At 40.6% G+C, this 12,224-nt stretch overlaps 2 protein-coding genes across 2 annotated transcripts in view; one reads left to right on the top strand and one right to left on the bottom strand.

Moving 5' to 3' along the window:
- Nucleotides 1-181: 181 nt before the first annotated feature.
- Nucleotides 182-10,067, top strand: LOC139952077 (cytochrome P450 2J2-like). Its single transcript, XM_071951027.1, has 5 exons — nucleotides 182-878; nucleotides 3,426-3,583; nucleotides 3,846-4,189; nucleotides 4,984-5,617; nucleotides 6,752-10,067. The coding sequence occupies exons 1-5, from the start codon at nucleotides 655-657 to the stop codon at nucleotides 6,934-6,936; spliced, it is 1,545 nt and encodes a 514-aa protein (XP_071807128.1). The 5' UTR covers nucleotides 182-654; the 3' UTR covers nucleotides 6,937-10,067.
- Nucleotides 9,756-12,224, bottom strand: part of LOC139952075 (protein FAM135A-like) — a 41,282-nt gene continuing 38,813 nt past the window's right edge. Inside the window, exon 19 of the mRNA XM_071951024.1 lies at nucleotides 9,756-12,001. Within this exon, the coding sequence (XP_071807125.1) occupies nucleotides 11,796-12,001 (206 nt within the window). The 3' untranslated portion in view covers nucleotides 9,756-11,795. The remainder of the gene's footprint in view (nucleotides 12,002-12,224) is intronic.

The following is a 12,224-nucleotide window of genomic DNA, read 5'->3' as shown; positions in this document are numbered from 1 at the left end:
TCTTGGAATGTGAAGCTGTGCGTGTTATATGGGGGGGGGGGGGGGGGGGGGAGATGCAAACTAGTTTACGTTTGCTGTGCCACAATGTTGATTACACACACATGAATACATACATGTATGTACATGAGGAATTCGGGTTGATCTCGTACCCAAGCTACGAGTTGACTTGGGTACGAGTTGACCCGTTTTATACATGAGTAGGATTTGAAACTTTGCTTCGGGGAGATACCATCTAGAGTGTTTGCTGTACATGGGTTAGACCATCGTTGGACTATCTCTAATTTGCGGTGGCCCTGAATTGAACCATGTTGGCGTAACAACTCTATTGTCTTCAGGAGAGATTGCTCTGTACTTATCAGAGATTTAGCCAACCCAATTGACTCTTCATCTGTGCTGAATACAAAAGTGAAATCATCGCAGTGCTAAACTATCCGTTCCGCTGGTGACGTTTCGGCCTTCAACTAAAGACCGCAAGGCCGAGATTGATTCACAAATCATAGTATCTTATCAATGTGGAGGTAATTGCCGAATTAACGGCCAATAATCTTTCAAAGAAACATAGTAATATTTTACCTGTCCCAGAAAGCACACATACACACAGTCGTGCATTGCTTGTTGGGGACTACAGCCTCGCAAACGGACGCCCTCGTAAACATGAATCTTAGTTTGATGTTTTGGGGTTTGGTCGAGGCCCGCGCTGTCCTGATAGCGCTTGTTATTTTTCTCGGTGTTTCCTGGTTCAGGAGGAGCAGCCGATACAAGAATCTGCCCCCTGGACCATTCACGGGGTCCTGGTCATCGTTTATGGAAGACACCTTCACCGTGTACGACCTATTAAAGAGTGACGTCACCAGGCAGCCACACCAGATTTTCAAAAGGTAGGAGGGGGAGCCTCTCGCAGGTGTAATATACAAAACGTGTTCACTCGAGTAGGCCTACTAGCTAACTTTGCTGTTAACTTTGCCGTTAACTTTGCTGCTAGCTTTGCTGCTAGCTTAAAGTGATCGACGATGGTTAAGTCTAGACCAGGTTCTGGTAAAACTCTGATAACGTGCCCCTTTTTTATTCTCATACGAAAGACACGGGGAACATTTTGAAAGCCTTTGTAGTCTGTGTGGAAATGATTTTTATTAAAACCGCCTGATGAGCATTGCACTTAGGCCTACACCAAACTAATGACAAGATCGAAAAATGTATGCATAACATGCAGTCAGTAGAATGATTTCAGAGACCTCCCAGTGCGTGGTATCATGTTGATGAAGTGATTTAAAGGCACTGGTGTGGAGTTCACAAAGGTAGTCCTAACTTAGGACTAGTCCTAGGCAATGCTAAGAGATAGGACCAGTCCTAAGTTAGGATGAGTTACTGGTCCTAACTTAGGACCAGTCCTATCTCTTAGCATTGCCTAGGACTAGTCCTAAGTTAGGACTACCTTTGTGAAATCGACCCCGACACTATTGGTACTCAAAATAGTTGTCAGCATGAAAACTTACTTGGAACTAAGCAATATAGAATTATTGATAGTATAAAATATTGTGAGAAACGGCTCCTTCTGAAGTAACATAGTTTTTGAGAAAGAAGTAATTTCTCACTATTAAAAATAACTGAACTAAGTTCGAGACCTCGGCCGAGGTCTCGAGTTCAAGCATCTGAAAGCACACATATTGTGGAACAAAGGTATTTTTCTTCCAATATTCTGTCGCAACTTCGAAGACCAATCGAGTCCAAATTTTTAAAAGGTTTGTTATTGTATGAATGTTTTTTATACACCAAGTGAGAAGACTGGTCTTTGACAATTACCAATACACTAGCTCATGCTGTGGTTCAAGTCAAGTTTGATGTACAATCAAATTACGAAGCAGGGACAAAAGGTGACTGGTGGCTATGAACCACTTTGCATGTGGTTGGCAAGCAGTTTGCAACGGTTAACATTTCATTTTCTCACTAACCACATTCAACAAAATAATTCTAAGTCCTCTTGAACTAATCTGAAATTCAAAAATCAAATTCGATAATGGAATTTCAAGACCCCGCAGCACCAACCAGCAGTATTTGTTGTACAAAACATAATGCACAAAACCTCATGACAATATCATAACCGGTTTGCGTTGTTTTCACTAAAATGAGACCACCACTTCATTTGACAATCCATGGTTTGAGTGTACATTCATTGAAAACTGGATTTCGCTCCTTAAAGACAATGGACACTATTGGTAATTGTCAAAGACTAGTCTTCTCGCTTGCTGTATCTCAACATATGCATAAAATAACAAACCTGTGAAAATTTGAGCTCAATCGGTCATCGAAGTTGTGAGATAATAATGAAAGAAAAAACACCCTTGTCACGCGAAGTTGTGTGCTTTCAGATGCTTGATTTCGAGACCTCAAATTCTAAATCTGAGGTCTCGAAATCAAATTCGTGGAAAATTACTTCTTTCTCGAAAACTACGTCACTTCACAGGGAGCCGTTTCTCACAATGTTTTATACTATCAACCTCTCCCTATTACTTGTTACCAAGTAAGGTTTTATGCTGATAATTACCAAAAGTGTCCACTGCCTTTAAAACATACCACCCAAACAAACACACAGGGCAGACAAACATGACACAAAGTATTAGCTTATTGGGAAGATAACAACCATACAACACTGATAATATGAAACAATAGATTGTTTACCACAGGGATGACAACTGAATATAAGTATGACAAATTATATGCCGATACAAAAATTATGATAAAGGGTTGGAGTCTATAAACTACGAAGTACATTCGGCTCTCGAGAGCACTCGTTAAAGGGACACGTTGCCTTGGATCGGTCGAGTTGGTCCATGAAAAGCATTTGAAACCGTTTGTTATAAAACAAAGACAGATAGAGAGGGTGATGTTTAAAGATATTCTGCCGTGAAGAGAAAGAAAGAAATGGAGAAAGACTGACAGAAAGAAAGAAATGTTGTTTAATGTATTATTGTTTATTAATTCTTGCTTGTCTTTTATTTCTGAGTTTCCTTGCTTGGCTGGTGGTTAATACGTAGTCCTCATGGGGAGAGTGTGTCTTGTTAATACTCGTTATTGTCTCGAACCAAAAGGTCAGCCACTTTGAAAGTGACTTTTTTGTCGCTATTGGCTTTCCCTGCCAGGGTTCTTGTCTTTTGTTTTTTGTTTCGTCTGTAGTGTTTTGTGTTCCACCCCCACTGGAGGTGTTTCCTACACAATCCTTGTATCCGCCCGCGGCCAGGGCAGGTTTCTCAGTAATTTACTAGTGTTTTTTCATATTTTTTTTGTACACTTTTTATAACCATTGTATTGCTTTTTGTTGCAAATCTTTGATGTGCAGTTTTTTAATACATGTATGTGTTTTGTCGTGTTTGGCGGCAAATAAAATGAAAAAGGGCCTTTATTATCAATACCAATATTTACCCCCACAGGTTTTCCGTGAAGTATGGAGATCTTCTTTACATCAATACGGTGGCCTTACGGATCGTTGTGCTCAACAGTTGTGAATCGATTAGACAAGCTTTTCAGAACCAGCACATCAGTGACCGACCGGCTATTCAAGTTTTGAAACACACAATCGAAGGAGATGGTAAATTTATCAGTTATCGTGCCCTTAAAATCCTATTTTGTTCCAGCAAAGAGTGGATTTCTGTTTTTTTTTCTCGAGTAGTTAGTTCCCCAAAAATGTTTCCCCTTTTTGTGATCAATATTAACTTTGTTCATCATTCCAAATATAATTTTGAGGGAACGGAATATTATTTCGAGGGAACGTAATACTATTTAGAGGGAACGTAAGAGTTTTTCAAGAATTGTTTTCGCGCAAAACATTAATTTGTGTTTTTTTCCATCAGGAGTTGCCTTCGCCTCGGGAGAAACTTGGAAACGTCAAAGGAAGTTGGTCTTGAATTTCCTCCGAGCCTTCGGGGTAAATCGGACTAGCTTCGAGGACAAGATAGCTCTGGAGGCCCAACATCTAAACGCAGAGTTCCGGAAGCACGGCGGCCTTCAATTCAACCCCTCGCATCTCCTCGCCAATGCCGTGTCTAACGTCATCTGCTCGGTACTGTTCGGCCGGAGATACGAGTACACCGACCCGAAGTTTAAGCGCCTTTTACATGCGATTTACCGTAACGTTGCGATCATAGGCGGTTCTACTGGACCTTTACAGATGTTGCCGTATATTTACCTTCTCAAGGTAATTGTGTTTATAGCACATCTCTTGTAGCTGACCCTAACCCTTACATTAAAGACATTGGACACCTTTGGTAACTGTCAAAGACCAGTCTTCTCACTTGCTGTATCTCAACATATGCATAAAATATCAAACCTGTGACAATTTGAGCTCAATCGGTCGTCGCAGTTGCGAGATAATAATGAAAGAAAAAACAACCTTGTCACACAAAGTTGTGTGCTTTCAAGTGCTTGATTTCGAGAACTCATAATCTAATTCTGAGGTCTCGAAATCAAATTCGTGGAAAATTACTTCTTTCTCGAAAACTACGTTACTTCAGAGGGAGCCGTTTCTCATAAGGTTTAATACTATCAACAGCTCCCCATTACTCGTTACCAAGTAAGATTTATGCTAATAATTATTTTGAGTAATTACCAATAGTGTCCACTGCCTTTAACCTAACCAATCAGAATCAATGATTCAAGTTTGCTTGACGATTACAAAATCATTGACACTCAATGAAAACAAATTGACCAACAATCACCAAGTTTTAAAGGGGCACTGTCTGTGGACAGAAAATACATTCCGAACACTAGTTAGTAATGCACACACGGGCGGGATAATAATGCTGGCGCCCTTTATAAGCTTTTGTTTTGTTTTGATATGAATATAGCCCCTTCTCATTAACAGAATGCCAATAATGTTCTCCACGGCGGATGAAAACAGGTGCACAATGTGGTTTGATTCCCAGCACTGTGTGGTACATCATTACTCATGGTAACTTTTGTTTTTCTGTCTTGGTCTTCTGCCATGTACAGTGGTTCATACCAGTGATCAGGGAGACGGCGAACAACGGCAGACTTATCGTAGAGTTTGCCCGGGAGGTCTTGGCGGAGCATCAGGTAGACTTCGACCCAGACAACCTTAGAGACTTTACAGATGTGTATCTCAAAGAGATGTGCAATAACAACAACAATAACATCACCGAGAACAAAACTTGTTTAACTATAAATGACATGTGTGCCACTGCGTCCGATCTTTTCATCGCCGGGACCGAGACGACGTCGACTGCACTTCGTTGGGGGCTGCTGCACCTGATGTCACGGCCTGATATACAGCAACGAGTCCAGCAAGAACTTGACTCAGTGGTAGGTCGAGACCGTCTGCCTAGCGTATCCGACAAGCCAAATCTACCCTACACCATGGCGACCCTTATGGAGCTCCAACGGATCGGCAATATTCTCCCATTGGGTATTCCCCATCAGGCTTCGCAAGACACTACTGTAATGGGCTATGATATCCCCAAAGGTACCGTTGTCATGCCCAACATGTGGTGCCTAACAAGTGACTCTAAGTTGTGGGACGAGCCCGATGTGTTGAAGCCAGAAAGATTCCTTGATGAGACAGGACGCAATGTGATCAAGTACGAAGAGATGATGCCATTCAGCACAGGTAAGACAAGCTTCATTGTTAAACATTTATGTGTCTCCTTCACCATAGACATATAACAGATTGGAGATGTCAAAAATGAATCTGCATATCCCCATGGACAAGTGGGCAGTTCACTGGGATAAGGGCCCTTTGTACTTCTAGCCCATGTTGGGATAAGGGACCCTTCATACCACCTGATGGGATAAAGAGGGACCTGTTGGAATAAAGAGGGACCTGATGGGATAAACAGGGACCTGTTGGGATAAAGAGGGACCTGAGGGGATAAAGAGGGCCTGTTGGGGGTTAGAGGGACCTGTTGGGGTAAGAGGGAGCTGGGTCGCTCATACCACCTGATGGGATAAGAGGGACCTATAGTCATAAAGAGGGACCTGTTGGGATAAAGAGGGACCTGTTGGGATAAAGAGGGACCTGTTGGGATAAAGAGGGCCTGTTGGGGTAAGAGGGACCTGTTGGGATAAGAGGGAGCTGGGACCTTCATACCACCTCTTGTGATTAGAGGAACCCTTCATACCCATGTTGGGATAAGAGGAAACCTTCGTACCACCTGTTGAGGGACCCAGACCCTTCATGCCACCTGTTGGGGTGAGGTGACCCTTCATGCCACATGTTGGGATAAAAGTGACCCTTCAGACCACCTGTTGGGATAAGAGAGACCCTTCATATTACGTTTTGGAATCCCTATCGGATAAGAGAAACCATTTAATATACTAGCCTCCCTCTTTTCGACATATTTCACAGTGAATGTGCCACCAGTGTGTCTGATCTGGTTCTTCCTGGATGTTGAGCGTGAAATTAGACTTTCTGCTTCTTCTAACCCATATAGTCTTGCTTTGCTGAGATGTAGAGCAAAGAGCCATTCCAACAGCTTTATTCCACGTACTGCATCTCCTAGGAACTCCTTGCCTGGTGCATGTTTTTCTCCTAGTCTAGCATGTTTAGAATGTTCAAGAGGAATAGCCATTTCTACCTCCAGCTCCCCCGAGTTACTTATATCTTAAACAGTTTCTTCTTGTAGCTGGCCTCATACCAAAAGTGGCTTCAAGCCTCGTTTGGGACGAACTTGCTTAAACAAACTTCTTTTTCCGCTCGCTCTGCCCTGCTGCTTTACACTACTCTCTGGTTTGTTTCTTACAGGTCGTCGAATGTGCATTGGGGAGCAGCTTGCCAAGACAGAGCTTTTCATATTCCTGACGCATACCCTCCATCAGTTCAACATTGAGAAGCCAGCCGACTCCCCTCCCATCTCCTTCAAGGGGATCATGGGGGTTACACTGTCTCCTCTTCCCTACGAAATCTGTGCCACGCCCCGTAATTTCTAAAGTTAGTAATTACTGGACATTATCCTGTATTGATCTCTAGTGAGGTCACTCACAGCTACTGACTGGCTATGATAAATTACGGGTGTGTTCGAATAGCCACCCCGGGGTCAAACAAGGTCTGCGCAAAGCGTGTTCGGATAGCTTTGACGTAATTCTCGGGGCTCACCTGGGTCAGCCCCTAGTTACCTGCTTGATACTTGAGGAAACTCGCAGAGTATGAAAATCACCACCAATTAAAGTTATCAGTGGTGACTCGGTCTCAAGCAGACGCTTTAAAGGCAGTGGACACTATTGGTAATTCCTCAAAATAATTATTAGCATAAAACCTTTCTTGATTACGAGTAATTGGGAGAGGTTGATGGTGTAAAACATTGTGAGAAACGGCTCCCTCTGAAGTGCCATAGTTTTCGAGAAAGAAGTAGTTTTCCACGAATTTGATTTCGAGACCTCAGATTTAGAACTTGAGGTCTCGAAACCAACCATCTAAACGCAATTCGTGTGACAAGGGTGTTTTTTCCTTTTGTTATTATCTCGCAACTTCGATGACGGATTGAGCTCAAATTTTCACAGGTTATTATTTTATGTATATGTTGAGATACACAAACTGTGAAGACTAGCCCTTGACAATTACCATTAGTGTCCACTGCCTTTAATCGGCTGGGTCGAGGCCTGTGCTGGGTCGAGGCCTGTTCTGGGTGGTTCTTTATCGGCCCCCCACTGCAAGGTTTGAAACAGCCCCTTGAGACAGAGTCGCCACTCTTTTATTCTCATACTTGCGCATGAAGGTTTAAAACTATCACACGCAAGTTCCAATCTTGCGCGAGACAATTATATGACTAACATTACTCCTCACCATATTTAAACAAGGTCACATGATCTCCTCTCCTCCAATCAGAGTGGTCAAACTGTCCCAGGTATTTATGAATGGCACATCAAACATTGGCTTGTCCGTAAAGACTGAATTGTTATTTTTCTACTTCGCAATAAGAATACAGTTTAATTTCTACACTTTTGTTTCACAACTCGAGTTTAGATACACAAAAAATACTTATTACATTACACTTTGCACATAGTGTGAATCTATAGTATCATAATAATCTACATGTACATGGTTTAACGGATTATTATCAATTTTTATCCAATTTGTTTCCCAACTTATAAATAGTTATATCTTAAATTGATAAACATCTCCATATTTTTTCAAAGGCCATACTCTTGAACTGAAGATTATCAATCAATGAATGGCCAGAGACAAAAGATCAGGACAGAAAACTTAAACTACCAATAAAATTAACTTCCGCATTTCATTTCTGTCATTGCTGTGTATTGAAATTAGTTACTGCATCGTTAAATAAAGGAATGTAAGATTTTGTTTAAAACCTCCTCCATGGTTAAATGTATGCGAGTGCATCGACACTTCGTTAGAATCATACATATACACCCACATTTCGATCATCCGTTCAAAGGGTCTATGTAACTTTTGTAGGACAAAAAACACAGTGTCCACAGATTTACACTAAACTTACACAGTTTGAAGATAATGATAGTAGAAAGCTTCTGGAAATATTTTGTGCTGAGGTGCTGTAGTTTTTGGGAAATGAGTAAAACAATGTCATGAAAATAATTTTCGTCTAATGAGACGAAAATTATTTTAATCATTTACAAACGTATTTTCATGATGTTGTTTTACTCATTTCTCAAAAACTACAGCACCTCAGTAAGGGAAGCTTTCCACTATCATTATCTTCAAACCCTGTAAGTTTAATGTAAATCTATGGACATTTTGAAAAGGTACCCAAATCCTTTAAGAGTTATAGATTCCAAAGAGCTTTTGTGAACAGTATCCTCAGTGCTTGAGCTAGGTAGATTAAAGGCAGTGTAACTTATTGTATTTACATGTAGAGAACAATACAGCACTTTTTTGTTGACCAAGCAGACTTTAAAGCCATTGAACACTTTCGGTAAACAGTAATGTCCAAGGCCAACACTTTGTGTATCACAACTTCTATATCAAATAACAAACCTGTGAAAATTAAGGCTCAATCGGTCATGGGAGTCGGGAGAAAATAACGGGAAAACCCACCCTTGTTTCTGCATGTTTTGCCGTGTCATGACATGTGTTGAATTGATATTGTTTTAATGTTTTCTCAAAAAGTAAAGCATTTCATGGAATAATACTTCAAGAGAAGTCTTTCACCATTACCTTCTGTAAACCCTGTAAGTTATTTGTAAATCTGTGAACTTTTAATTTTTTCTCTGTACCGAAAGTGTCCAATGGCTTTAAAAAGTCCGGCTTCAGATCAAAGTCTGAAATTTCTCACACCTGTAAAACACATAATCACTTTACTCTTTTCAGCGAAAACACAAGAAGGGTACTTTGGGTACAGTGAACATAATAGCCAGCTGGGATAACCATAGCTCTTGGTCACATCACTAAAACCTGGAAGAGGCCATTCTTCATCGTCAATGTTTAAATTTGTTTGAACTTTTATCAAAATTGTTTGAACTTCGACTAACCATCATTGACCATGTGTCCGAGTTCAGTAAATTTAGAGTTTGTTTTTCCCAGACAACCTTTTACATGTTCTCAATTGGGTACATTTAAACAGATTTTGATGTTTTTTGTGTGTAAGATTTGAAAAGATTTGAGGTATTACGGTTATAGCAACTGTACATCGAGCATGCTTGCTATTGCTAGTGATTATGTTTTGAGTATTATTACATGTATTACAAGATGTTTACAAAGGCAATATCTTAATAAATTAAGCCAATTTTTTTTTTCATTTTTTTTTTTTAGGCTTTCATTTAACGCTCAATAAATGTTTTACAATTAACGGTTACTCTTTGAAATTTGTCAATTCAAACGATATCTTATTAAACCTTTTTTGATCATTAACATAACATTTGCCTTTATATACCAGTTTTAAGTAAATATTTATGAAATCTTGAGCTGTCATTATCAACAATAACAAAGTTATAATCATAATAGTACAGTTTAAAAAAAAACTGTTCTTGGATTTTTTAATCAGTTGCAAACAACCTTTAAGTTTCTGACGTAGAGCAATGTATTGATTTTACAAAGATAGTGCAAAGTTTTGAATAAAAGCAATTACTAACAAATTTGACAGGAATATGTGGATTGAAATGTTTATGAGCTTAAAGGTACTGAACACGTTTGGTAAAAGACCAGAATTCATTTGGTGTATCCACTGTGGCCCTGGTTCAATCCCTGGCTAAGGCTGTATGGGGGAAGAGTTGTCCGTTGGTTTTTTCCTGTGCAACAAAAAGCAAGTGCGAGTGTGCGCAGTGACGCACTGACTGGAACGCCTCATTTTGAGCCTAGTCAATCAATGATACCATGGTATTCAACACTCCATAGTGTCACTGGTTCCCCTCTGCACTTTACACATGTTAGCATGGAACAGGCTATCGGGACCACAGAAGAGACCATTGTCCTGAGGCTGGTTCCAACGACCATGGTAGTCAACCAATGGTCGGCCAGTCTGGGTTCGAGTCAAAATACATTAGTCCACCTATTGACCCCTTGCACGCGTATCACACGCGGCGACTGTGCCACGCTCACCATGTTGGTGGGCAGTTAGGTTTACGTGTATTAACGCCGCGTCGCCTAAAATGCTCACTTTACTGCATAACGCACAGCATAGAGTTATATATGAAAACGCACAGTGAAATTGCCCACCAGTATGGCGCATTCAAGATTTTTCTGCTGATGACGTCAGGTGAAATGGGTCAATAGTTAACCTTGAACTTGCTCAACGAGGGGGGGGGGGGCAAGGGTTTTGTGGCACTACACCACTGCAAGCCAGACTGCAATACAAAACCCAAACACAACTACTCCTGCCGTCGATTTTACCAAACTCTTTCTAACTTAGGACTTAGGACGAGATGAGTTCCGTATCCAAATACGTAGGAGGCATTGAACCCATCCTAAGTTAGGACAGGTTTCTCGTCCTAACTCGAGTTAGGATTAATCCTAGAGTTTCGTGAAATCGGCTGCAGGTGTTTAAAGCTTCTTTATATAATCTAGATTTTTGGTGCGCAGTTGTAATTGTTCACTGCATTAAAGACCAGAACATAGACTAGAGTAAGGACAATAGGCTTAACCCAGAAGCATTTTATCAGTCAACATTCTGGCCCAAATTACTGGGGCTTTCTAATATCTTTTCTAATATCTTGATAAGGCAATTAAGCTCCACTGTCCTTGAAAACGATTAAGTCCATTGCACCGATCTGATAAACAGCAAGAGGGTTAAAGAGCGGTTTTGGATACTCTCAGTATTTCCATGATTACTTTTTAATGGCCAAGTCAAATTTGGCTGTACTGATTGCAATGTTTTTGTGTTAGCTCTGTACATTCACATAGGCAGGTCGAAACTACCTAGCCACCAATGACATCCCGAGTCCTTTGGCGCATGGTTGGTTTGACCTTGTGTTTTTTTTCCAAATTTTGGGCTGGGAGTGTTTTGAAGAAAAGCCATGTTTAACCTGTTTAAGCGAGAGGTAGAAAAGGGTCGCATAACAGTTTGTCATTTTTCTTCAGAACTTCATGTTTTAGAAAAATTATTTTTTTATTTTTTATTTTATGCATTACGCTGGGCTACACCAAGTGAGAACACTGGTCTTTGACAGTTACCAAAGGTGTCCTGTGCCTTTAAAACACCCTAATGTATGGAGCAAAAAGAAACAATGCCAGATACGACTTCAATGTATAGAGAAGAATTGCACTTATCGAAGTGTGCAACATATATCCTTTTCCCTGAACTGAATCCGACCACAAAAAGATTTGAAACAAATTAAAGTACGACAAAAGTTTGCTACTCACGACACCTCACCACGGATTATTTGAAGTAATTTAGAGCTGAGACCATCATGAACTTCTCGATGAAGAGCTCCGAGTCAAGGAATGCAATGTGAGCCGCTCGGCCGATTAGAGTATTAGCGGAGGTGCTGAGAGTGTGGTTGACGTCGTAGCGGATGAGCGTCGAGTCAGGATTCTGGATGACTGGTTGAAGGAGGTTGCTGATCATCTCGTTGTATACCAATCCTGTCAAGAAATTACAGACGTCAACAATTGTATCACAAATTCACAAAAAGGTTCAAAGGTATTAAACTATTTCTGTGACTTCTCTCTACTGATGAAAGTGTAGATTATTTTTTACGAATCTACAGTTAAAGACAGTGGACACTATTGGCAAATGTCAAAGACCAGTCTTCTCACTTGCTGTATCTCAACATATGCATAAAATAACAAACCTGTGAAAATTTGA

Source organism: Asterias amurensis, chromosome 20 (genome assembly GCF_032118995.1).
Source record: "Asterias amurensis chromosome 20, ASM3211899v1".
NCBI classification, from domain to species: domain Eukaryota; kingdom Metazoa; phylum Echinodermata; class Asteroidea; order Forcipulatida; family Asteriidae; genus Asterias; species Asterias amurensis.
The sequence above is the reverse complement of the archived record's forward strand: the minus strand, read 5'-3'. Positions and strand labels throughout refer to the sequence as shown.